This window comes from Nycticebus coucang, chromosome X (genome assembly GCF_027406575.1).
Source record: "Nycticebus coucang isolate mNycCou1 chromosome X, mNycCou1.pri, whole genome shotgun sequence".
Lineage (NCBI taxonomy): Eukaryota > Metazoa > Chordata > Mammalia > Primates > Lorisidae > Nycticebus > Nycticebus coucang.
In genome coordinates this window covers 23,088,983-23,116,294 of record NC_069804.1, presented here as the reverse complement: position 1 = coordinate 23,116,294, position 27,312 = coordinate 23,088,983, and the positions used below count along the sequence as shown (strand labels likewise).

The 27,312-nt window shown below is 41.3% G+C and overlaps 1 protein-coding gene and 1 non-coding gene across 6 annotated transcripts in view; one reads left to right on the top strand and one right to left on the bottom strand.

Annotated features, from left to right (window-relative positions):
* APOO (apolipoprotein O) overlaps window positions 1-27,312 on the top strand; it is a 69,421-nt gene that overhangs the window by 16,808 nt on the left and 25,301 nt on the right. For all 5 annotated transcript variants that reach the window (XR_008377685.1, XR_008377684.1, XM_053580739.1 and 2 more), the window contains 4 exons: window positions 7,913-8,020; window positions 17,114-17,233; window positions 22,352-22,406; window positions 25,699-25,794. Coding sequence is in view for 3 of the 5 variants with exons in the window: in XM_053580739.1 (XP_053436714.1) it covers window positions 7,913-8,020; window positions 17,114-17,233; window positions 22,352-22,406; window positions 25,699-25,794 (379 nt within the window). In the remaining 2 variants the exon portion in view is untranslated. The remainder of the gene's footprint in view (window positions 1-7,912; window positions 8,021-17,113; window positions 17,234-22,351; window positions 22,407-25,698; window positions 25,795-27,312) is intronic.
* On the bottom strand, window positions 579-685 carry LOC128578739 (U6 spliceosomal RNA). Its single transcript, XR_008377873.1, has one exon. It is a non-coding gene; the product is annotated as a U6 spliceosomal RNA (small nuclear RNA).

Genomic DNA, 27,312 nt, shown 5'->3' with positions numbered 1-27,312 from the left:
GCACTATAACCATTGTGCCACAGGCGCCGAGCCAAGGGGTCACCCTTCTTAAAAATGGGAGAAACTATACACTGGATTTTCTATAGAATTGAAAAAGAAAGCAAGACATTAGGGATTTGAGCCCCACCCTTCATGAGCATCTTTGACTAATTCTGAGGGTATCTTATTTAGCTTGAGGTTTTCATTTTTCTTTAAAACAGTCTTACTAGAACACAGTCACAGTGTGGTCCTAGAGCTACAGAATCCTAGGCAGTGTACTTTTATTTGCAAAGCAAGAATGGTTTAGCCTTCTGGGTGTCCCTTGTGATTCAAGTGTTTATGACCCCATTAGATTCATATCTTGGTTAACTGTGTCTAAGAATCTACCCTTGCTGCTGGAGCTGAAGCTCATTCTTCTGTCTGAGTCTTTTTTAGAATATGAATTTATTTCTTAAATTGTGGCCTGAGTCTTTTTGAGTAACCTCATAAGCTTCCCGGAGGCTCTATAAGGAAGGGCACAGACCCTGTCTGCTTAAATGTTGTATCCTGTTTAGCACCATGCTTGACATGGAGTAGCTGTGCAATAAATATATATATCTACTTTAATACGAAACTTCACAAATTTGCATGTCATCCTTGCTCGGGGGCCATGCTGATCTTCTTTGTATTGTTCCAATTTTAACATATATGCTGCCAAAGTAAGCACAAATACCTATATTCGAGTGGTTTTGTTGTTTTTTGAGACAGAGTCTTACTCGGCTGCCCTGGGGTTGAGTGCTCTGGCATCATCATAACTCACAGCAACCTCAACTCTTGGACTCAAGTGATGTTCTTGCCTCGGCTTCCTGAGTAGCTAGAACTACAGGCGCCTGCCACAATACCTAGGTAGTTTTTTTTTCTTTCTTTCTTTTTTTTTTTTTTTTTTGGACTGGGTTTGAACCTGCCACCTGCTGCATATGGGCCGGTGTCCTACTCCTTTGAGCCACAGGCGCTGCGCTTTTTTTTTAATTTTTAGTGGAGACCAGGTCTCACTCTTGTTCAGGCTGGTCTTGAACTCCTGAACTCAAGCCAATTCACCCATAGTGCTAGGATTACAGATGTGAGCCACCATGCCCAGCCACATGTATCTGTTTTCAAAATAAAATTCTAGCTGACATCTTCTAATTGTTATATATAACCTTGCTTTTCTGGCTAGATTCGTTTTGCCATCATCAGTTCAGGCCTTGGCAAGCCTTAGTGGAGGAGTAAGAAATGAATGCATGTCTTTAAAATAATGATAGCCTACCCCTTTACCACACTTTTGTTAGGATCTCTTCTAACCAAATACCAATCCTGGTATTGCTCAGTTTTTCTTGAAATTAAGGCCTCTGTGGACTATGTAAAACAAAAGTTGAAAGACACAGGGGGTCCAAGGTCCAAGACAGAGAATATTCATTGATAGGGTTAGTATAAGATATCTTGCTGAGGAATAGATCAGACCAGAAAGAAGGTATAGCCACATGAGCCAGAGGACTCAATGACACTCCATCTGACAGTTTGCAAAGCTAAGTAAGGGTCACCAACTCACCTTTGCCTAAGCCAAAGTTTAGCTTTCCCTCTCTGACTGTGGATATCACAGCTATATTAGAAACCTCAAACAAGCCAAAACATTGGGGTTCTTACTTTGAATCCCCCTCAAATAGCTGACTTCTAGGAGAGACATCTAGTATCTAAAGGCTATACTCCGGAGGGGCTGTATCTAAAGAAGTGCAGCCTTTGGCTCTAGTCTGTTGCTTGGACTCATTGAAGGTGCAGCTCTTATAGACCTTGCTTGACTTTGATCTGACAAGCTAAACTTATCTAATCCAAAGTAGACCATATCTAATCAGTTCTCAGAAGGTACATACATACCCACTTTCTGAGCCAAGTCATCTGTCCTGACCAGGGAGTGAACTTAGCAAACAAGCTCCTCAAGGACTGCCACTTGGGACAGGGAGTGCTCAGCCCTTGGGTACATGCAGTCTAGAGGTTCTAGCCCCATCATAAAAAATCCAGAGGATATTTCAATTCTCAGGAGGCACATTCAGTTTCCTTTTACCATAATGGGTCAGGACTCCTCATGGAAAGAGAATATCTTTGTATTTTTTTTTCTTTCTTTCTTTCTTTCTTTCTTTCTTTCTTTCTTTCTTTCTTTCTTTCTTTCTTTCTTTCTTTCTTTCTTTCTTTCTATTAAGTCATATTCATATAGATCATGAATACATTTATGCATATGTGGGGTACAATGTGTTGATTTTTTTATATAATCTGATGTGCTTACATCAAACCAATCAACATAGCTTTCTCCTCATTTACTTGATTATTGTGGTAAGACATTTGTGTTCTACAATTGACAGATTTGACTTGTACCCTTGCAATATGCTCCATAGGTGTGGTCCTGCCCTTTACCCTCCCTGTATCAAACCTCTGTATTTGTATTTCATAAGAGAACCCAACAGGAGTGCCAGTTGGAGCAAAGTTTAAACCCAGGTTTTTTTGTGATTATGACCCAGATCCCGTAAGTTGGTTGTCTGCAGGGGTAAAGTGAGGGCAGGAGGAATGGACTCACTGTGAAGAGGCACAAGGGAGCTCACTGGAGTGAAAGAAACAATCTATATCTTGATTGTTGGTTATACAAAATGTATGCATGTGTCAAAACTCAAACTATACATCTAAGATTGTACAACTTAAAATCTATGTATTTCACTGCATGTAAATTATACCTCAAAAAAAATTTGTGGCCTCTAACACACCTAATCTGTGCCAAGTTCATGCCAAAATATAGGTGAGAGATTTAGGCACCACACTTTCAGATGAGTGGTTCTTTCTTTCTTTTTTTTGAGACAGAGCCTCAAGCTGTCCCCCTGGGTAGAGTGCTGTGGCATCACAGCTCACAGCAACCTCCAACTCCTGGGCTCAAGTGATTCTCCTGCTTCTGCCTCCCAGGTAGCTGGGACTACAGGCGCCTGCCACAACGCCTGGCTGTTTTTTGGTTGCAGCTGTCATTGTTGTTTGGTGGGCCTGGGTTGGATTCGAACCTGCCAGCTCAGGTATATGTTTCTGGCTCCTTAGCTGCTTGAGCCACAGGCACTGAGCTGAGTGGTTCTTTCTTAAGGAGACAGAGTATTGAAGAAGGTTCTTCTTTGCCTTCTTTGTGCCTTCGTACTTTCTGTGGTTATCTCTGCCTATTTTAACAGACTTTTCCTTTTTAAATTCTGTTATCGAATGAGTTGCCCTGAATATTCAACATGGGCACCAATGAAATATGGCAGGCATACAGTCACCTGTTCAGAACCCCCACTAGTGATAAAATCAGGTCTGGCCAGCTTCCTCTTAAGGAAAGGCTGTGAGTGTGCTGAGGCAGGGTGGGGTAGTCTCATACCAAGAGAAGTCCCCTTTGATGTCAGAAAGGAAGGTGAACCACCCAAGATGTTGAGTGGATCAGTGTCAGCCTTGTCTGCCTGGGGACCTTTTTACCAAACCTCCTGTGGGTTTCCGTTGCACACATCTGTACTGCCTAGTTCCTTTTCATGGGCAGGTGTGTGGCTGACTCCTTCCTAGGAATGATCTTGGCCTAAATTTCTCACCTATATTTTGGCATGAACTTGGTACAGAATAGGTGTGCTAGATTTTTTTTTTGAGGTATAATTTACATGCAGTGAAATACATAGATTTTAAGTTGTACAATCTTAGATGTATAGTTTGAGTTTTGACACATGCATACATTTTGTATAACCAACAATCAAGATATAGATTGTTTCTTTCACTCCAGTGAGCTCCCTTGTGCCTCTTCACAGTGAGTCCATTCCTCCTGCCCTCACTTCACCCCCACAGACAAGTGACTATTCTGTTCATTTTTTGAGACAGAGTCTCACTCACTCTGTTGCCCAGTGATTTTCTTTAAGTCTGGATGGTGAGAGATGGCACAAAATAATACTAATATTTAAGTAAAACAATGATTCTCAATGGGAGAGGTTGCTCCCTAGGAGACATTTGGTAGTGTCTTCAGACATTTTTGACCCCCTTGACTGGGGTGCTACTGGCATCTACTGAGTAGAGGCTAGGGATGTTGCTAAACCTCCTACAATGTACAGGACCGCCCCACAACAAAGGAGGAGCAAGGCCAGGCACAAGGACTCACTCCTATAATCCTAGTGCTCTGGGAGGCTGAGGCAGCAGGATCCTTTGAGCTCAGAAGTTTAAGACCAGCCTGAGCAAGAGTGAGACCCCATCTCTACTAAAAAATGTAAAAATTAGCTGGGCATTGTGGCGGGCACCTGTGATCTCTTGGGAGTCTGAGGCAGGAGGTTCACTTGAACCCAGAAGTCTAAGGTTGCTGTGAGCTATGATGCTACAGCACTCTCTACCCAGGGTGACAGCATGAGACTCTGTCTAAAAAAAAAAAAAAAAGGAAGGAAAGGGAAAAGAAAGAAGAAAGAAAGAAGGCCCTGGCCTGAATACTAAATATCCATAGTGCTGAGGTTGAGAAACCCTGAACTAAATCATGCACTCTCTGCAGAGAAAGAATTGTTGCCCTGGGGAGTGTTCATTTGTAGGTCTCCCAAGTTGAGAGCCTGCCAGAAGCTGAAAAGGCCACTGCAGGAGCCACCTTTCTCCAGCGCTACCACCCTGTGACTGAAGTTCTTTCTGTGGGATGGGATTCAGGGTGGGCTTGAGGAGGAGAACTAATAGGAGGCAAAGAGGAAGAAAACAGCTTAGGCAATAAAGGGGGGAAGGCTCAAAATAATTATTATAGGTGGAAAAATTAGTAAGATAAGAGGGAAAAATTAAGTAGAAATTAATAATCCAATAAAATAAAAGTAAACAAGTTGAGATTTAAAATCAAAGATGAAAGTGAGTGGGAATAGTCATTAAGAACATAAAATTAGAAACAGACATAAAAAGGCCATGGAATAAAAAATCTGTGAAAAGTAGGTAGGATTAATGATCGAAAGCAGGAATTGAGAATTTAAAAGGTCAACCTAAGACAATACAGTCTGCTTCTATATCCACAGGTTCTACATCTAACTGAGGATCGGAAATATTCAGGAAAAAAATTCCACAAAGTTCCTCAAAATAAAACTTTAAATTGCTGTGTGCCTGGTACTACAATGAATCCATGTAAATGAAGTGGTGTGGGGCCATTGTATTAGGTATTATTAATAATCTAGGGATGATTTAAAACACACAGAGGATGTGTGTAGATTGTATGCAAATACTATGCCATCTTATATAAGGGACTTGAGCATCCCTGGATTTTGGTGTCCCCAGGGGTCCTGGTTCCAATACCCCAAGGATGCCGGTATATAAAACAAGAATAAAGGGGACACTATGAAACCAAACTGCTTAGAGGTTGGAGGAGAGATGAGAGCATGGGGAGTGGGCAGGGTGCCAACTGGAGCAGATAAGAGAGGAAAATTGGAAACAAAGTCCTGAGATGGGGCCAGCGTGCTTCAGTAGAAAGTCACTAGTTTTAGCAGCATTGTCGTGGTCTTGGTCCCGGGCAGACACAGAAAATAGAGAGCAATGAGTTAGTGCCTCCAGACATCAGCAGCCTATTCTTGCATGGCTCAAACCTTAGATGGCTTGGCCTCTTTAAAAGAGCTGGTAATGTTCCTTGAACCCTCAGCCACTTAAAAAAAATAAAAAGAGCTGGTGGTGAGGGAAGAGGAAGGAAGAGATATGGTTTTATTAACCTAAACTGTGAATATAAAAAATCAGACTCCTATGAAGGTTGCAGCAGTTTTCTGGGAGGGATGTTGATCTTTTTTAGGTAATTATGGTGCTGCTTGGTCCTGTCTAATAACTGTGATAGGCACAAACTACATTGACAAATGTCAGCAGTAGCTGGCTAACCTTTACCTTGGAAATAAAAGAAATCTGTAGCAATATTGCCTTGAAATTAAGACCTTTGAAGTTTCAGGATGTGTCAATTATTTTTAAGCCGGTTAAAGTAATAACTACTCTTTTTTATGGCTTTCAACTGTTTATTTGCTTCTCAAATATAGGAATTTCCTTTTTTGTGTGACTCCAGGCATACATTTCAACAGATGTTTTTGTTTATATTTTATCTAACATCGTGTGTTTTGTGAATATTGCAGAATGGCCTAATTTCTTATATTACAAGCATAGCAAATCTCAGTAATATGATTTCCATGATGCTAAATCATGCCTAAATAGAACAAGATCATCTACCTATTTGTTTTTCACCTCTCTTCCATCCATTTCCTTTATCTTATCGGAGCAGGCAGTAAACAGTTATTGAGCATTTCTTTCTTTGTTTGTTTTTTTTCGAGACAGAGTCACTATGCCGCCCTCCGTAGAGTGTTTTGGCATCACAGCTCACAGCAACCTCAAACTCTTGGGCTCAAGCAATTCTCTTGCCTCAGCCTTCTGAGTAGCTGGGACTACAGACACCAGCCACAATGCCTGGCTATTTTTGGTTGCAGTTGTCATTGTTGTTTAGCAGGCCCAGGCCGGGATTGAACCCGCCAGCCTCGGTGTATGTGGCTGGCACCCTACTCATTAAGCTATGTTATAACTGAGCCAGTTATTGAGCATTTCTTATGTGCTAGACACAGCCTCATCCTGAAAGGGCTTCTAAAGGGAGAACTTGATAGATGTAAACAAATGGACAAATAAAAACAATAAAATAAAAGCAGGAATTCTTGCTGTTAGGCAGTTCTACAGAAAGACAAAGCAAATACAGGACATTTTAGATAGGAATCAGCATGTGTGAAGCCATGAACCTGTGAAACAGCATGGGAGAAATATAGCGAGTTCAAGTTTCGTGGGAGGGGCAGATTGAAAGATGAGGTTAGAGAAGGTAGTTGTGGCTAAGTGATAATGGGCCTTGTTTGGTTCACATAAAAGTCCTAGATAACATTAATCAATAACAAAGATACTAAATAGGCTAGAATATGTAATCAGGTTTGCAATTTAGAAAGATCATTCTTAGTGTGGTGGTTTGAGTCATTAGAGAGCCCCGTGACCAGTTAGGATACTGTTAATACAATCCAGGAAAGTGGCTCAGCGCCCATAGCTCAGTGGTTAGGGCGCCAGCCACATTCACTGGGGCTAGCGGGTTCAAACCTGGCCCGGGCCTGCTAAAAACAATGACAACAACAACAACAAAAATAGCTGGGTGTTGTGGCTGGCTGGGACTACTTGGGAGGCTGAGGCAAGAGAATTGCTTAAGCTCAAGAGTTTGAGGTTGCTGTGATGCCATGGCACTCTACCCGGGGTGACATAGTGAGACTCTGTCTCAAAAAAAAAAAAAGTTTAACTCACAGAAGCAAAGAGTAGAATGGTAGCTACAAGGGGCTGGGGGTTGGGGAGTTGGAGAGATGTTGGTCAAAGAACACAAAATTTCAGCCAGACTAGAGGAATAAGATCAAGAGATTTGTTGTACAACCTGGTGACTGCAGTTAACAATGTACTATATTGTATTCATGAAAATCAATAAGAGTAGTTTTGAAGGGACTCGAAGTTTATGATAGGATTTTCTGGTTGGGTGATGGCACCATTCATGAGAGGGGAAGTAAGAAAAAGGGGCAGGTCTGAGGGAAAGATGGTAAGTTGGTTTTGGATGTGTTCCAAAGATAGATCTATAGCTGTAGATGGATATATCTATTTATCTATATGTCTTTCAGTTTATTTGAAAGGCCAGGTAGAAAAACTTAGGAACTATTATCTTTTGGAAATTAAGATAAAGTTGACTTGAAATTTTAAGTATGAGAGAACATTTTTTTTTTTTTTTAAGATTCTGACTTCTTCAGAACTCAAGGAACTTATTTATTTCTCAAAAGGCACAATGAGCCTTTCTGGGCAGGAGTGGCTGAGGTTATGTCTGTGCTGACATTCTGCTCATTCAGTCTGTAGCATGGAAAGAAGGTTTAAGATTATAACTGTGTTTCAGGTACTTCAGAGGTCCGTGGGGCCGGCCAGCCTGAGCCTGCTCACCTTCAAAGTCTATGCAGCACCGAAAAAGGACTCAACCCTCACAAATACAATGAAGGTTAATGAGGTAACATGCTATTCATGTTGTGATGTATTTTTTTTTTATTGTTAAATCATAGCTGTGTACATTAGTGCAATCAAGGGCTGGTGCTGGTTTTATATACAATCTGAAATATTCTCATCAAACTGTTCAACGTAGCCTTCATGGCATTTTCTTAGTTATTGTATGTAGACATTTGTATTCTGCCTTTAGTAAGTTTCACCTGTACCCATTCTAAGATGCACCGTAGGTGTGGCCCTACCCATTACCCCCCTCCACCCTAACCTCCCCCCTCCCTTCCCCTTCCTTGGCCCTTTCCTCATAGTCTGGTGCTATAGTTGGGTTATAGCCTTCATGTGAAAGCTATAATTTAGCTTCATAGTAGGGCTGAGTACATTGTATACTTTTTCTTCCATTCCTGAGATACTTTCCTAAGAAGAATATGTTTCAGCTCCATCCATGTAAACATGAAAGAGGTAAAGTCTCCATCTTTCTTTAAGGCTGCATAATATTCCATGGTATACATGTACCACAATTTGCTAGTCCATTCGTGGGTCGATGGGCACTTGGGCTTCTTCCATGACTTAGCAATTATGAATTGGGCTGCAATAAACATTCTGGTACAGATGTCTTTGTTATATTGTGATTTTTGGTCTTCTGGCTATAAACCTAATAAAGGAATTGTAGGATCAAATGGCAGGTCTATTTTTAGGTCTCTAAGTATTCTCCAAACATCCTTCCAGAAGGAACGTATTAGTGTGCATTCCCACCAGCAGTGTAGAAGTGTGCCCTTTTCTCCACATCCACGCCAACATCTCTGGTTTTAGGATTTTGTTGTGTGGGCTACTCTTACTGTGGTTAGGTGATATCTCAAAGGAGTTTTGATTTGCATTTCTCTGATGATTAAGGATGATGAGCTTTTTTTCATGTGTTTGTAGATCATGCGTCTGTCTTCTTTAGAGAAGTTTCTCTTCAAGTCCCTTGCCCACCCTGAGATAGGATCACGTGTTCTTTTCTTGCTAATACATTTGAGTTCTCTGTGGATTCTGGTTATTAGACCTTTATCAGAAGTATAACCTGCAAATATTTCCTCCCATTCTGAGGGCTGTCTGCCTGCTTTACTTACTGTGTTCTTGGCTGTGCAGAAGCTTTTTAGTTTGATCAGGTCCCAATAGTGTATTTTTGATACTGCTTCAATTGCCTGGGGAGTCCTCCTCATAAAATATTCACCCAGGCCGATTCCTTCAAGAGTTTTCCTTGCACTTTCTCCAAGTATTTTTATAGTTTCATGTCTTAAGTTTAAAACTTTTATCCTGTGAGAGTCTTAGTTAATGGTGAAAGGTGTGAGTCCAGTTTCAATCTTCTACAGGTTGCCAGCCAGTTCACCCAGCACCGTTTGTTAAATAGGGAATCTTTTCCCCACTGAATGTTTTTAATTGGCTTGTCAAAGATCAAATAACAGTAAGTAGCTGGATTCATCTCTTGGTTCTCTATTCTGTTCCAGACATCTACTTCTCTGTTTTTGTGCCAGTACCATGCTGTTTTGATCACTATCGATTTATAGTACAGTCTCAAGTCTGGTAGTGTGATTCCTCTTGCTGTGTTTTATTGCTGAGTAATGTCTTGGCTATTCGAGGTTTTTTTCTGATTCCATATAAAACGAAGTATTATTTTTTCAAGATCTTTAAAATATGACAATGGAGCTTTAATAGGAATTGTATTAAAATTATATATTGCTTTGGGTAGTATAGACATTTTAACAATGTTGATTCTTCCTAGCCATGAGCATGGTATGTTTTTCCATTTGTTAGCATCTTCAGCTATTTCTTTTCATAAAGTTTCATAGTTCTTTTTTTTCATAGTTCTTTTTGTAGAGATCTTTCATGTCCTTTGTTAGGTATACTCCCAAATATTTCATCTTCTTTGGCACAATTGTGAAAGGAATAGAGTCCTTGACTGTTTTTTCGGCTTGGTTATTATTGGTATATAGAAAGGCTACAGATTTATGGGTGTTGATTTTGTAGCCTGAGACATTGCTGTATTCTTGATTGATCATTGATCACTTCTAAAAGTTTTGTAGTAGAATTCCTAGTGTTTTCCAGATATACGATCATATCATCTGCAAAGAGTGAAAGTTTGATCTCTTCTGACCCTATGTGGATACCCTTGATTGCCTTTTCTTCCCTAATTGCAATGGCTAAAACTTCCATTACAATGTTAAAGAGCAATGGAGACAATGGGCAACCTTGCCTGGTTCCTGATCTAAGTGGAAATGATTTCAGTTTAACTCCATTCAATATGATATTGGCTGTGGGTTTGCTGTAGATGGCCTCTGTTAGTTTAAGAAAGGTCCCTTCTATACCAATTTTCTTAAGTGTTCTGATCATGAAGGGATGCTGGATATTATCAAAAGCTTTTTCTGCATCAATTGAAAGAATCATATGGTCCTTATTTTTTAGTTTGTTTATGTGCTGAATTACATTTATAGATTTATGTATATTGAACCAGCCTTGAGACCCTAGGAAAAATCTCAGTTGGTCGTGGTGTATAATTTTTTTCATGTGTTGTTGGATTCTGTTTGTTAGGATCTTATTGAGTATTTTAGCATCAATATTCATTAGTGATATTGGTCTATAATTTTCTTTTCTTGTTGGGTCTTTCCCTGGTTTGGGGATCAAGGTGATGTTTGCATCATAGAATGTGTTGGGTAATATTCCTTCTTTTTCTATATTTTGGAAGAGGTTTAGTAATATAGGTACTAGTTTTTCTTTAAAGGTTTGGTAGAATTCTGACGTAAAGCCATCTGGTCCTGGACTTTTCTTTTTAGGGAGATTTTGTTGATGCTATTTCAGAACTTGATATAGGCCTGTTCAACATTTCCACTTCATTCTGGCTAAGTCTTGGTAGGTGACGTACTTCCAGGTATTGGTCAATTTCTTTCAGATTTTCATATTTCTGAGAGTAGAGTTTCTTGTAGTATCCATTAAGGATTTTTTGAATTTCTGAGCGGTCTGTTGTTATTTCATCGTTACCATTTGTGATTGATGAAATTAGAGGTTTTACTCTTTTTTTCCTGGTTAGGTTGGCCAAAAGTTTATCTATTTTTTGATCTTTTCAAAAAACCAACTTTTGGATTTATTGATCTGTTGTATAATTCTTTTGTTTTCAATTTCATTTCATTCTGCTCTGATTTTGGTTATTTCTTTTCTTCTGCTGGGTTTGGGGTTGGAGTGTTCTTCCTTCTCCAGTTGCTTGAGATGTCCCATTAAGTTATTAACTTCCTCTCTTTCCGTTTTCTTGAGGAAGGCTTGCAGTGCTATAAATTTCCCTCTTAGGACTGCCTTTGCAGTATCCCAGAGGTTCTGGTAATTCGTGTTTTCATTATTGTTTTGTTCCAAAAATTTGTTGATTTCCTTCTTGATCTCGTCTGTAACCCATCTATCCTTCAGCAAAAGGTTGTTTAGCTTCTATATTTTTGTATGGGTATACAGGTTCCTGTTGTTATTGAGTTCAACTTTTATTCCATGATGGTCTGAGAAGATGCAAGGAATAATTTCTATTTTTTAAAATATGCTGAGGTTAGATTTCTGGCCTAGGATGTGGTCGATTTTGGAGTATGTTCCGTGGGCTGATGAGAAGAATGTGTATTCAGTTTTGTTGGAATGAAATGTTTTGTAGATGTCTGTTAAGTCCAGATGTTGAATGGTTAAGTTTAAATCTAAAATTTCTTTGCTTAGCTTCTTTTTGGAGGATCTGTCCAGCACTGCTAAAGGGGTGTTAAAATCTCCAACTACTATGGAACTGGAGGAAATCAAGTTGTTCATGTCTGTTAGAGTTTCTCTTACAAATTGAGGTGCATTCTGGTTGGGTGCATAAATATTAATAATTGATATCTCATCATATTGAGTATTACCTTTAACAAATATGAAGTGTCCATCCTTATCCTTCCTTATTTTGGTTGGTTTAAAGCCTATTGCATCTGTGAATAGGATTGTAACGCCTGCGTTTTTCTGCTTTCCATTTGCCTGGAGTATAGATGACCATCCCTTCACCTTGAGTCTGTATTTGTCTTTTAATGTAAGATGAGATTCTTGTATGCAGCAGATATCTGGCTTGAATTTTTGTATCCAGTCGGCCAACCTGTGCCTCTTTAGAGGACAATTTAAACCATTCACATTAGTTGAGAATAGTGATAAGCCTTTCAAGGGTCTGGTGGACATTTTTAATCCTTTTGCGACTGTGGAAGTTGAAATTTGATCAAAATTTTCTGAGTGGGTTTACTTTTGTGGTGGATTACACTGATCTTTATGGAGGATAGGTCTGAGAATATCCTGGACAGCTGGTTTAGTTATGGCAAATTTCTTCAATATGTGAATGTCATTGAAGCATTTAATTTCTCCGTCATAAATGAAACTCAGTTTAGCTGGTTACAGGATCCTGGGTTGAAAGTTATTTTGTTTTAGGAGATTAAAAGTCGATGACCATCTTTTTCTAGCTTGAAAGTTTTCAGCAGAGAAACCTGCAGTTATTCTAATATTCTTGCCCTTGTATGTGATGGTTTTCTTTCATCTGGCTGCTTTCAGAATTTTCTCCTTCATATTAACTTTAGTGAAATTGATTATGATGTGTCTGGGGGATGTCTTATTTGGGTTGAGTCGTGCTGGAGTTCTGAAACTGTCTGCTATCTGAATTTCAGAATCTCTTGGCATGTCTGGAAAGTTCTCCTTCATAATCTCATGGAGAAGAGACTCTGTGCCTTGTGAAGCCACTTCGTCACTTTCGGGGATCCCTATAAGACGAATATTGGTTTTCTTCAAATTATCCCAGAGCTCTCTGAGAGGGTGATCTGTTTTTGCCCTCCATTTCTCTTCCTCTTTGAGGGTTTGGGAGTGTTTGAAAGCTTTGTCTTCAATGTCAGAAATCCTTTCTTCTGCTTGCTCCATTCTGTTACTGAGGGATTCTGTGTTTCTGAGATCTTTGAGGGCTGCAACTTCTTGTCTCAATGTGTCAAAATCTTTAGTCATTTGGTCTTTGAATTCGTTGAATTCTTGAGATATCTTTTGGGTTACTGCTTGGAATTCTAATTTGATCTTATTTGCTATCCAGATTCTGAATTCAATTTCTGACATCTCAGCTATTTGTTTGTGCATGGGATCTTGTGCTGTGTCTGCCCCATTGATCCTTGGGGGAGTTGATCTACTCTGATTATTCATATTGCCAGAGTTTTTCTGTTGATTTTGCCTCATGATTGTTTTTCACCATTGCCTCTGGCCGTCCTCATAGTTGGGGAGGTATCTCTCCAAGATTAAACTCCAGTGGGATCACTCTATTGTTGCTGGATCTTCGTAGGGAGGGACCCTGTGTAGTTCTTCTGGGGTTGCTCCAGCCAGGGAGTTCTGGTTGTGGAAGCAGCTCCGGAGTATGACACACACTGCTCCAGCAACAGGGTGGGAGGTGGTATGCACGGTTCTGGGAGTGCCTGGTGCCCGGTGACTTTGGCACAGAGAGCCCAAGGCTCTAGCAGTCTCTGGCCAGGAGAAGGGCTCTGCGCAGGGGCAGGGAGGGCTCCAGAGGGCCTGCGGCTACCAGACTCCTTGGCCAGACGAGCGGGCCGGTGTGGAGGCAGGGACGGTATAGGAGGGAGGACGCAGGGTTGCATGGCTCCCACAGTTCCTGGTCAGGGCATGCGGAGGCCCAATGGGCACGGGTCGCAGGTCAGGGGTCGGCACAGTTCTTATGGAGGTCCGGGCAGTGCCAAGCCCAGGAGTTTGAGGTTGCTATGAGCTGTGACACCACGGCACTCTACCCAGGGCAACAGCCCGTGGCTCCAGTGTGCCAAAACCGGTCTCACTCTGCCCCTGAGGGTTAAGGCTGTAAGGCAGCTCAGTCCCCGCCTTTAGGCTGCTCAGTCACTAGGTTACTAGCTCCCACCTGATCCTTGCTCTACGACCCTGAGGGTGGAGCTTGCCGGGGCAGTTTTCTCATAGTGGCTCCCTGCAGCCCACAGCCTAACACTATTAGCTCCGTCTGGCTCAGCAGCTCAATCTGGGGCCCTAGACAGTGCCCAAAGTTCTCCACACTCCTGTTCAAGTTCTCCCCAAGGCAGTTCAACTGAGTGCCAAGTCCAAAAACACCAAAACCGTTCACAGGTAATGCCTTTCCGGTTTGCAGTCTCACTGTTGCTTGTACTTATGGCTGCCTCGGGATTAGGTCGATGGAACACACGCAACCACTTGCCAGTTTTCCACTGTTTTTGTCCTCCTCTTGGGGTCCAGAAGTCCCTTACTGGCTCCCTGTATCCTGAAAGGGATGATTATAGGCAGATCCCACCAGCCAGCGATGCCTGGAGTCTGATCTCCCCAGACTCACTGTGCCCCGTTGCAGGGAAGCTGTTACTCGGCCGCCATCTTCTAATTCTGTCATCATCGACACCACAGCATTCTACCGAGGGCAACAAAGTGAGACTTTAAAAATTTTAAATCAAGGGCAGAGGGCTGTGCAGAACTGGCATTGTCTATTTGAGCTCTTCCAGGAGTGAACCGACATGGCTGTGGCTTTTCGGAAGGCGGCTAAGTCTCGACAGCGAGAACATTGAGAGCAAAGCCAGCCTGGCTTTCAGAAACATCTGGGCCTGCGTAAGGCTCCGGAACTAGTCTACAGAGTCTTTAATAGACCCAGGATAGAGACATTGCAGAAGGAAAAAGTGAAAGGCGTCACTCATCCGACTCGACTTAAGCGGATAGCCAGGAAGGCAAATGGAAAGTACACAGGGAGGAAGATGAACTGCAGCAAAGCCTTTGTCATATGATAGTGACCTCACGGGCTCGCCGGGCGTGAGGGCGTGTGTGTGGCTCGCCCTCAACTGCCAGTCAGGGTTTCTCTATGGGAAAGTGGAGAGGAGCTCACGGAGCCGCTCTGCCTCTGTTTCACTGTGTACTGCTCCACATACAGTACATGCAACCTGTGATGTATTTTGAACATCTGATTTACTTACTGTAGGAGGGTTTTATGAAGTCTATCAGGAAGATAAAACTGTTAAAATACTTAAGGCAATATAGGGCAGCGCCTGTGGCTCAGTGAGTAGGGTGCCGGCCCCATATGCTGAGGGTGGCGGGTTCAAACCCAGCCCTGGCCAAACTGCAACAAAAAAATAGCCGGGCGTTGTGGCAGGTGCCTGTAGTCCCAGCTGCTCGGGAGGCTGAGGCAGGAGAATCGCCTAAGCCCAAGAGCTAGAGGTTTCTGTGAGCCGTGTGACGCCACAGTACTCTACCCGAGGGTGGTACAGTGAGACTCTGTCTCTATTAAAAAAAAAAAAAGGCAATATATATATTTCCTTATAGTTTATTTTCTTTGTGGTAAATTAGTAATTTCCCACTATAGCTTTTTTTTTTTTTTTTTTTTGGAGACAGACTCTTACTATGTCACCCTAGGTTGAGGGTCTTGGTGTCACAGCTCACAGCACCCTCAAACTTTTGGGCTTAAGTGATTCTGTTGTCTCAGCCTCCCAAGTAGCTGGGACCACAAGCACCCACCACAGTGCCCAGCTATTTGTTGTTGCAGTTGTCATTATTGTTCCGCAGGCCCCGTGCCGGGTTCAAACCCGCCAGCCCCAGTGCCCTAGCTGCTGAGCTACAGGCGCAGAGCCTAAAATATAGCTTCTCAACAGGTAAACTTCAATAGTACTTGGCAAAGGTCATAATTAAGGAATATTTTATAGATTTTTACTGGGGAATCTGTTACATCCCAGTAGATTCAACAGAGCTCACTTTTCTAAGTGGTTTGCCTGATTCTTGGCTTATCTTGATTCTTCTCAAGCCAAGAAAATACTCACATTTTTCCTTCTCTAAGAAATTAGAGCTCGGGATTCTTTCTGTTCCTTGACTGCAGTAGAGGTTCCTAAGCACATACTTAATAAATACTAAAGAAATAATGAAATCTCTACATTGTTTATATCAGGGGTCCTCAAACTACGGCCCGTGGGCTACATGAGGCGGTGTGATTGTATTTGTTTCCATTTTGATTTTTTACTTCAAAATAAGATATGTGCAGTGTGCATAGGAATTTGTTCATAGTTTTTTTTTTTAAACTATAGTCTGGCCCTCCAACGGTCTGAGGGACAGTGAACTGGCCCCCTGTTTAAAAAGTTTGAGGACCTCTGGTTTATATTCTTGTCTGTATTTCCTACTGATTATTTCGGATTTTGGGTTTCTCTTGCATTTGAATGAAGTGATGTGAAGATCTACCTTTACTTATAGACAGTGATACTTGAATGGTGTTTACCTAAAGTTAATTAGTTTATCTTTTGCCATTTTTTTTGAGACAGAGCCTCAAGCTGTCGCTCTGGGTAGAGTGCTGTGGCATCACAGCTCACAGCAACCTCCAACTCCTGGGCTTAAGCGATTCTCCTGCCTCTGCCTCCCAAATAGCTGGGACTACAGGCGCCTGCCACAATGCCCGGCTATTTTTTGATTGCAGCTGTCATTGTTGTTTGGCAGGCCCAACTGGATTCGAACCTGCCAGCTTAGGTGTACGTGGCTGGCCTCTTTGTTGCTTGAGCCACAGGCGCCAAGCCTGCCCTTTATTTTTTTTTAATCAGACCTTGGCACAGTAGCATTTTTTGAGAGTAAAAAAGGTGGACAGTAGGGGCTATGAAAATTTTCTTTTCTGGGTAGAAAATAAACCTGCTGTCTTGCTTTGATTAGCACCAGACTGATCATTTAAAGTAAGTAACTTGCTCTTCAGTTACTCTTGTTTTGTTTTTCTTTACCTTCCTCACCCATCCTTTAGAGTAATAGAATTCTTTTTCTAAACTAAATCTAAGGCGGAGTCCCAAATACCAGTATATAACATGGATAAATGGGAGTGGCTTTTTTCCTCTCAGTGGGTGAGAAGTGGGTACGACACCTCATAGCCCTGTCCTCTTTGCCTTGTCCTTATTAAGGAAATAAGTAAGGTGCAAAGATAATCTAAAGTTCAGATTGCACATAATCCTTAGGATCACTATAATTCATGAGTTATTAGAAATACTATGCCTACAAATTTGATTATTTACTTTGTGATCTCATTACTGTATATGCTTTTTGATTTTTTAAAATTTTTTCAACTTTTTAATGTGTACAGCTTTCACTCTACTCAGTTCCCGAGGGTCAATCCAAGTATGTGGAGGAGCCACGGACCCAACTTGAGGAAAGCATCTCACAACTGCGAAATCACTGCGAGCCATATACAAGTTGGTGTCAGGTATAGCTGTTCTGAAAATGGAGGACACGCATTTCTATTTAGAGTCCATAGTTGAAAGGTCTATATTAGCTACATGTTTTTGGAAAAAGGATGATTAAGGGCCCCAAGTTAAGAGTACCCGACTTACAAGTGTTCATCAATGCCATCTGCAGAAAGGGGTGCAGAGATGATGAGATGTCCTAGCTTCCTGGTGGCAGCTGTTGCCACATCTGCAAAGAGAATTTCCCTCTTACTGGGCAGCATGTAGTACCTCGACTAGAGAATGGAGGACTAGGAGCTGCCTTGTTGGTTGCAGTTGTAAAAACATTGTTGTCTACCAGGGGAGGACATGGAGCTTGAACTCTAATAGAAGGAAAAAGATCTAATTTAAGCATTTACATCGAAATTGGGATGTTTTCTCCCTTCAGAGAGTCTACAACTCAGTACTACTTTAAATAGGAATTGTTATAGAGGCTGAGTATGGTGGATCATGCCTGTAATTCCAGTACTTTGGGAGGCCAAGGTGGGTGGATCACCTGAACTCAGTAGTTCCAGACCGGCCTGAGCTAGAGCAAGACCCCATCTCTAAAAATATAGCCGGGCACTGTGGTGGGCACCTATAGTCCCAGCTGCTCAGGAGGCTGAGGCAAGGGAATCACTTGAGCCCAACAGTTTGGGGTTGCTACCAAGGGTGTCAAAGTGAGACTTTATCTCAAAAAAAAAAAAAAAGGAATGGTTATAGAGCATTCCGAATGCTATAATAGGATAGCTAGTAAAATAGGATAGAATTACATACTGGAATACTGAACTAATTGCCCCAGTGACCAAAGAACTTCATATGCACGTTGGCTGCTATCCCTGCCCATGTTTTAGATCAGGCATTTGTCATTATGAATGAAAGTGAATGAAATAAATTTGAATGTAAATAAAAATATTTCTGTGGCTGGGAGCTGTGATTCAACCTATAATCCTAGCACTCTGGGAGGCCAACACGGGTGGATTGCTTGAACTCAGGAGTTCAGTATCAGCCTGAACCAGAGCGAGAACCATCTCTAAAAATAGCCAGGCATTGTGGCGGGCATCTGTAGTCTCAGCTACTCAGGAGGCTGAGGTGAGAGAATCACTTGAGCCCAAGAGTTTGAGGTTGCTGTGAGCTATGGTGCAACAGCACTCTACAGAAGGTGACAGAGTGAGACTCTATCTCAAAAAAATAAAGAAGTATTTCTGTGATTTTTTTTTAACATCTGAAACTGAGGTTTACAACCTACAGAATGCTTTTGTAGGCTTTCTCTTTTTTTGAGACAGAGTCTCACTCTGTTGCCCTGGGTAGAGTGCCGTGGCATCATAGCAACTTCAAACTCCTGGGTTCAAGCGATCTTGCCTCAGCCTCCCTAGTAGCTGGGACTACAGACACCCACCACAACACCCAGCTAGTTTTCTACTTTTAGTAGAGATGGAGTCTCGCTCTTGCTTAGGCTGATCTTGAACTCCCAAACTCAAGCAATCCACCAACCTTGGCCTCCCAGAGTGCTACAGGCATGAGCTACCATGCACGGCCCCATCTGTCTTTTTTTTTTTTTTTTTTTTGGAGACAGTCTCACTGTGTCACCCTGGGTAGAATGCTGTGGCGTCACAGCTCACAGCAACCTCAAACTCTCGGGCTTAAGCGATTCTCTTATTTCAGCCTCTTAAGTAGCTGGGACTGTAGGTGCCCGCCACAGTGCCCGGCTATTTTTTGGTTGTAGTTGTCATTGTTTGGCAGGCCTGGGCTGGATTTGAACCTGCCAGCTCTGGTGTATGTGGCAGGTGCCCTAGCCACTGAGCTATGGTGTTGAGCCTATCTTTTTTTTTTTTTTTTTTTTTATAAAAGTATTTTGTCTCGGGCAGCGCCTGTGGCTCAGTGAGTAGGGCGCCGGCCCCATATGCTGAGGGTGGCAGGTTCAAACCCAGCCCCGGCCAAACTGCAACAAAAAAATAACCGGGCGTTGTGGCGGGCGCCTGTAGTCCCAGCTGCTCGGGAGACTGAGGCAAGAGAATCGTGTAAGCCCAAGAGTTAGAGGTTGCTGTGAGCCGTGTGATGCCACGGCACTCTACCCGAGGGCGGTACAGTGAGACTCTGTCTCTACAAAAAAAAAAAAGTATTTTGTCTCTTTACCTTTCAACCTAAGGTTGCTTTTTCTTTCTTTTTTTTATTATTAAATTATAGCTGTGTACATTAATGCGATCATGGGGCACCATACACTGGTTTTATAGACCATTTGACATATTTTCATCATAAGGTTGCTTTTTTGTTGTTGTTTTTTTGAGACAGAGTCTCACTTTGTCACCCTTGGTAGAGTGCTGTGTTGTCTTAGCTCAAACTGTTAGGCTCAAGCTATCTTCTTGCCTCAGCCTCCCAAGTAGCTGGGATTGCAGGTGCCTGCCACAACACCTGGCTATTTTTAGAGTTGGGGTCTCGCTCTTGCTCACTCTGGTCTTGAACTCCTGAGCTCGGGCAATCCACCTGTCCCAGCTTCCTAGAGTGTTAGGATTACAAGTGTCAGCCACTGTGTCTGGCCTATTTTTATTTTTTTCTTCTGTGTATGGTACTTAGTACAGCAAAATACTTTTCTGGATGATAGATTAGCTATCAACATGTTTATTTGGACTACTTCTAAACAAAAAAGCTTTCTTGTAATTTTAATAGTTTTATAACTATTCTTTAATAGAAATATTCCTAATTCTTGACTCTTTCTTCAGATTAGCAATTTTTAGCCTCTTTCTTAAAGAACTAATTTAATTTTTTTTGTTAAGAGACAGAGTCTCACTCTGTCACCCTCGGTTGAGTGCTGTAGCGTCACAGCTCACAGCAACCTCCAGCTCTTGGGCTAGGCTATTCTCTTGCCTCAGCCTCTTGAGTAGCTGGGACAGCAGGCACCCACAACAATGTCCGGCTATTTTTTTGTTGTTGCAGTTTGGTCAGGGTTGGGTTTGAACCCGCCACCCTCGGTATATGGGGCCAGTGCCCCACTCACTGAGTCACAGGAGCTGCCCAGAACTAATTTAATTTTTTTCATAGTAAAAAGATTAAGCTAGCAAAAGAAGTGGGTAGTCACTGTCTAGACATTGATCTATAGATTTTCTTTCCTTTTTTATGCACAGAAAAAAAATGAATTTTAATGAAGTGACATGCAGTTCTTTATGTTCTCTCCCAAATTCATCATTTATTATTTGAGGCCATTTAAAAGAAGGAGGATAGCGTGTTCTGATTTGAACTGAATTACACAAAACAAGTACTTTTCCAGGTGGGAACTAGTTCTGATACCATTTAATGCCCATGTTTCTCTTTTCCTGTCTTTTTTTCTTTTTTTAAATAGAGTCTCAGTCACCCTGGGGTTGACTGCCATGGCATCCTTGCTCACAGCAACTGCAAACTACTGGGCTCAAGTGATCCTCTTGCCTCAGCTTCCCAAGTAGCTGGGACAACAGGCACCTGCCACAACCCCCAGCTATTTTTCTATTTTTAGTAGAGACAGGGTCTCCCTGTTGGAAAGGCTGTTCTTGAACTCCTGAGCTCAAGCAATCCACCCACTTTGACCTCCTAGAGTGCTAGGATTACAGGCACGAGCCACTGTGCCTGGCCTCTTTTTCTGTCTTCACAGTAGATTCCTTGAAAGTAGGTACCTTCTAGTTGGTCCCTCATTTTCTTTAGGATCATCTGATATTCATGTGCAAAGCCTTTTTATTGTTGTTGTTAAGAGAATGTTGACATTTCATTTGCTTGAGGATTAAGGTCACTCCAAACTAAGATATAGACTCCTTTGTCTCATTAAAGCTAGCCATTCCTGGGCCGGGCAGTGGTTCACACCGGTAATCCTAGCATTCTGGGAGGCTGAGGCAGGCGATCACTTGAGCTCAAGAGCTCAAGACCAGCCAGAACAAGAGCAAGATCAGTCTCTGATAAAAATAGAAAAATTTTATCAGATGTCATGGCAGGTGCCTGTATTCCCAACTACTTGGGAGGCTGAGGCAGGAGGATCTCTTAAACCCAGGAGTTTGAAGTTGCTGTGAGCTAATAGATGCCCCATCACTGTAGCCTGGAGCAACAGAATGAAACTCTGTCTCAAAAAGCAAAAAAGTTCAATGATGGCTGCAACCAAAAAAAGCCGGGTGTTGTCGCGGGCACCTGTAGTCCCAGCTACTTGGGAGGTGGAAGCAGGAGAATCGCTTCAGCCCAGAACTTGGAGGTTGCTGTGAGCTGTGATGCCACGGCACTCTACCCAGGGGGACAGCTTGAGGCTCTGTCTAAAAAAAGCAAAAAAGTTAGTTATTCCTGCTTCACATTGGCAGTTTCCAGATATAGGCCGTAATTAATGGTAAGTCAGAAAATAGACTTAATATGAAAACAGATTTAATCTCATGGGGAATCTTGCCACTATAATTATCAAGGGGATTGATTTTTAGCCTGTTTTTAAAATTTAAATAGAAGAATGAAAAGGCTGGATTGTAAACTCTATACTTGGAATCTTTGCTTCCCGTGGCAATAGTAAGCCATTCTGCTGAGCAGTTTGCAGTGAAGGGAAAATTACAAAAGGAAAAACAAACACAATAAAACCCAGATAGACAGTATATCCCTTTGTTCCAAAAGTGTTAATAACATGGTAATTTATTCACTAAAGACAAGTATATTGGCTTAGTGCCTGTAGCTCAGCGGGCTAGGGTGCCAGCCTCATACACTGGAGCTGACAGGTTCGAATCCAGCCCGGGCCTGCCAAACAGCAATAACAACTACAACCAAAGAAGTAGCCGGGCATTGTAGCGGGCGCCTGTAGTCCCAGCTACTTGGAAGGCTGAGGCAAGAGAATCGCTTAAGCCCAAGAGTTGGAGGTTGCTGTGAGCTGTGACGCCACAGCACTCTACCAAGGGTAACATAGTGAGACTCTGTCTCAAAAAAAAAAAGAAAAAAGACAAGTATATTTATTCTGTTACTTACTCTTTTTTTTTTTTTTTTTTTGCAGTTTTTGGCCAGGGCTGGGCTTGAACCCGCCACCTCTGGCATATGGGACCAGTGCCCTACCCCTTTGAGCCACAGGCACCGCCCTATTCTGTTACTTTCTAATCAGGAGATCCTACTCATTCATTTTCTTTTTACATTTTTAGGAAACATACTCCCAAACTAAGCCCAAGATGCAAAGTTTGGTTCAATTGGGGTTAGGTAAGTTGATTTTTAATTAGCCATAATCAGTTACTTCATTAACATTGGACTCTTTATCTGGGGTTTCATGGACGGGCTCCAGGAGATCTATGGATTTCTTTAAAATTGTATGCAGAATTTTAGAACTATGTGGATTTTTCTAGAAGGAGGATCTATTGTTTTCATCAAATTTCAGAGGAGTGTCCTCAACCAGGTAAGTCTTTTCAAAATCATTAGGATTGCCAAGTGCAGATACACTGCCTTAAAAACAAACAACCACAACAAAAAAACCTATTTCCAGGTGTGCCACACTAACTCCTTTATAGATTTTCAGAATCAGAGTAGCTTATTTGGGCTGCCATTAATGCATGTTATTTATTTATTTATTTTTTTTGAGAATTTTATTTATTTATTTTTATTGTTGGGGATTCATTGAGGGTACAATAAGCCAGGTTACACTGATTGCAATTGCTAGGTAAAGTCCCTCTTGCAATCATGTCTTGCCCCCATAAAGTGTGACATACACCAAGGCCTCATCCCCCTAATGCATGTTATTTATAGAAGTATCGAGGCAGGAAGAAACTGAGCTGGTATGCCTGGGAAAGGTTTTACTGCATAATTAGTAGTGTTCTTAGATTTTTATTGTCCTTGATTGTTTTTCATACATGGGCCACTTAAAATATACACACACTGATAAACTGGGTTCACAGTCTATGTTCTGACTAATCTTAGTCAGGAACTGCTAAATTAATAGAGACGATCGAATTTTATTCCCCTTATTAGGCATCTCAGCAAATCAAAATCTTATTTTTACAAGGGTTTGTTTCCATGATGGAACAAGATAAACATGAGTACAGTTTATTTCTTTGCTGAGATTATCATATTATGTTGACGTGCTGATGCCCCTGAGACTATCAGAGAAATAAATTTTTCATTTGAAGGTAGTTATATTAATAACTGCCTGATGGTTCTTTAATTATTGACATGCTAATTGACATCTCAATTTTATTAATTTCATAAACTTATTGAGTGCTTACTATGTGTCAGGCACTATTCTAAGTGCTTTAAAAATACTAAATTACTTAATCCTCATAACAACCATGAGAGACACTCTACTATCTTCATTTTTATCGGAGAAAACTAAAGAACTCCTGAGGTAGTCTTTTATCTGTACATGTGTGACTGAAGAGGTCTCTTCATCGTCACCTTTTGTTTCGCATTAATCCATAGCAATAGGCGTCATTTGCAACATGAGTCTTTTTTTCTCCTGGCCTCATAGTATTGCAAAGGCTGTTAAGGAGAAGCATTCCACTATGAATTGTGGTACTGTCTGCCAAGCTGATCAGTCTGTTTTCCAATAGTCACAGCCAAAGCATGTTACCAGAATCTGGGCTTTTGCTTCAGTGCAGTCTTAAAACGTATCTTCTCTCCCGTTTCTTTGGATTTACCCACTTGGGCTCGGCTCACCAAAGCCATCTGGGTGTCCTTCTGTTAACTGCTCTGTGCACACGTCTAGAATTGAGCAAGACTGTGCTGGTAGTCAAAAATAAAAGGAAGTAGAAAATTGCCTCAAATGACCCACACTAGAGGATGGAAAATAAAAACCAGATTAAAGGGCAGATAGTAGTAATTAATGCAAAATAACATAAGCCCTATAGTAGTATTTAAAATGATCGCCATATTTTCCAAAGGACCCAGGAAAAGGAAAACTGGCATGTATTATGTATCTCCCCCTTACCTAGGGGAGAGAATTACTGAGTTTTCCAGTTTATTCAGTTCAGCATCCATTTGCTAAGTCACTGCTGTGGCAGGCATTGAAGATTTAGGTTAGGACAATAGTCACAACTACTGAGATGTATGTAATAAAATATTCAATCCTAGCACAAATACAGAGACAATCACAGACCGCTTTTAAAGGTGCAGAGGAAGGAGACTAGCCGAATAGAGATTGGGGAAATGGGAGCAGTCAGGGAAGGATTTATAATATAATCTTGAAGGAGCAGTGTTAACCACACCAAGACACAAAAGTGGGGCTTCAGGTGGCAGACATTCTGCCCAGTGAATGCAGTGTGATCAAGGCTTAAAGGTGTGACTTGATATTGGATATTTGGGGAACCGTAAGCAAATAGGAAGTGCTGAAGATGAGATTGAGAAAGAGACATGAGGGCTTTGTAAATCAAGACCTCACTGAAATTCATTTGTTGATTGATTCAGGATTCTTCCACTCCTGTCAGTGTTTTTAATAAAATCTGTTAAATTGGGCGGCGCCTGTGGCTCAAAGGGGTAAGGCGCCGGCCCCATATGCCAGAGGTGGTGGGTTCAAACCCAGCCCCGGCCAAAAATAAAATAAAATCTGTTAAATGAACATCCACTATCACCACAAAGGGAAGATAACATAGAGATCTAAGCAATTCAACATTAAGGAGCTTACATTCTCCTTAGGGCAACATCACATACATACCTGAATAATTAAACACAAGGTAGTATAGGTTATATATATAGGTACTCAGTGATGGTACAGAGAATAAATAGCATGAGACTTTAGAGGAATAAGAGAGGTCTGGACTGATAAGCTTAGGAAAAGCTTTCCTGAGGAGGTAGGACTCAAGCTGGCTCTTATTTGGTGGGACTGGTTCAGTGGAAAGGAGAGGAGAGGAAGCATCATGTGAATGGGGTCATAAGCTATGTTCAGCCATGGTGAATAGGTTCATATGTTGGATTTATTTTTATTCTATCTATCAACAGTGGCTATTTCACGTATGAACTTACAGGTTTCTTTTATTATCCAAATTTATTCTATTCTTGAGTTTAAATAATGAGTTCAGATGGCAAAGGATACATATTTTTCTGAGTCTAATGAATTTGGTTCCTGAGTTTCATCAAGTAAGCAGCAAAGCTTCAGACAGCAACAAATCTATCCAAAGTCTTATCCAAATCTACTCTGTTTCTGTGTTTGGATAACAAGAGTTTGGATAGCGAGGGATCCCTATATTTGTATTTCTCCCCACATGAATAGATAATTCAGATGCACTGCCTTTAGGAATGTGAAGGTAATCTAACATTACTTTTATCGTCAGTAGGTTGTCAGACCAAAAGTATTTGAAAATTAGAGACTTGCTTTGTGAATAAATTTAATTTGTATATTGCATAGAAAGAATGTGTTGAAAGAGAAGTACACTAGAAGAAACCAAAGAATACTTGGTTTTAAAAGAATTTGATATTATATATACTAATTATATGCTGTATAAGACTTTCTTGTGTATTTTTTGATGAGCGATTTATGAGACTGCTTCCTGGGTGGGTTCTTTTGTAGACAGCTATGAATATCTCCAACATGCCCCTCCTGGGTTTTTCCCAAGACTTGGTGTTATCGGTTTCGCTGGCCTTGTTGGACTCCTTTTGGCTAGAGGTATGTGCAATTTTGTGGGGTTTTTTTTAATGTTTCATATGGGAGACAGAGGATATGTGTTTCGTTCTTTCCTTTCATTTACCAGAATAAAGAGTTGGTTCTTAATATATAATTGATATGGCCTTCTTAATATGTAATTGATATGGTTATTTATTCCATGATATTTGATTTTAAGCACATGTAGAAATTGTATGCTCTTGGTTAAAAAAGAAATTAGTGGCTGGGCACAGTGGCTTATGCCTATAATCCTAGCACTATGCAAAGCCAAAGCAGGTACATTGTCTGAGCTCAGAAGTTCAAGACCAACCTGAGCAAGAGTGAGACCCTGTCTCTACTAAAAAAAATAACAAAAAAAAAAAAAAGCCTAGCCGGGCGTTGTGGCAGGTGCCTATAATTCCAGCTACTCAGGAGGCTGAGGCAAGAGGATCTCTTGCGCTCAAGAGTTTGAGGTTACAGTGAGCTAAGAAGACACCATGGCCACTTTACCCAGGGTGACAGAGTGAGACTCTTATCTTAAAAAAAAAAAGAAATTATTTATCCTTTATACTTGAGAAATAAACTATTTCTAAGCGTTTCACTACTAAGATTAGGCTATTAATCACAGTAAATAAAACAGTAATTTAATGGAGATTTTATTAACTTCTTGAGGTATCATGTCTTCAATCAGTCAGTGATGATGTAAAACTTTAATCTAAACTTAAAAATATTGCTACACTGGTTCAGTGCCAGTAGCACAGTGGTTACAGTGCCAGCCACATACACTAAGGGTGGTGGGTTCGAATCCAGCCCGGGGCCAGCTAAACAACAATGACATCTCAACAAAGAAGTAGCCAGGTGTTGAGGCGAGCATCTATAGTCCCAGCTACTTGGGAGGCTGAAGCAAGAGAATCGCTTAAGTCCAAGAGTTTGAGGTTACTGTGAGCTGTGATGTTATGGCACTCTACCCAGGGCGACAGCTTGAGACTCTGTCTCAAAAAAAAATATTTCTACACTAAACTTCTAGCTTATGAAACATCTATAGGTAATAAAGGATGCTAAAATACTTCACAATGGTGAAATTAATTTCTTGTAAACTACTGGTAGTTTCACTGATTGTAACATAAATGTTTATAGTATGAAATTCAGATGTTACATAGATTCCTAATGGCAAATGTGTATGAACCCTGCAATCAAACCCTGCCCCTGTAAAAGAGAACCACGGCGACTAGTTTGATACCCATTTCACCAGTTTTGAAAATCTTCCCTCTACATGCATTCATTATTTTCAAATCTAGAGGGCAGACACTGCCCTGGTGCTACTCCCAGTTCACCTGTGGAAGGAACTCCCGTCGCATGGAAAATATGTCTGTATTAAATTTCTCACTCATTTTTTGTAATCAACTTTTCAAGCCAACATTATTTTCCCCAAACTTTTTTCCCCTCCTTTCTTTCAAAGCTATTTAGGAAAGCACTCACATCTTACTTAGTGTTTGGAATTGGTGAACATCCAAGGCCAAGGTGTTGGGATTTGGGCTGTTG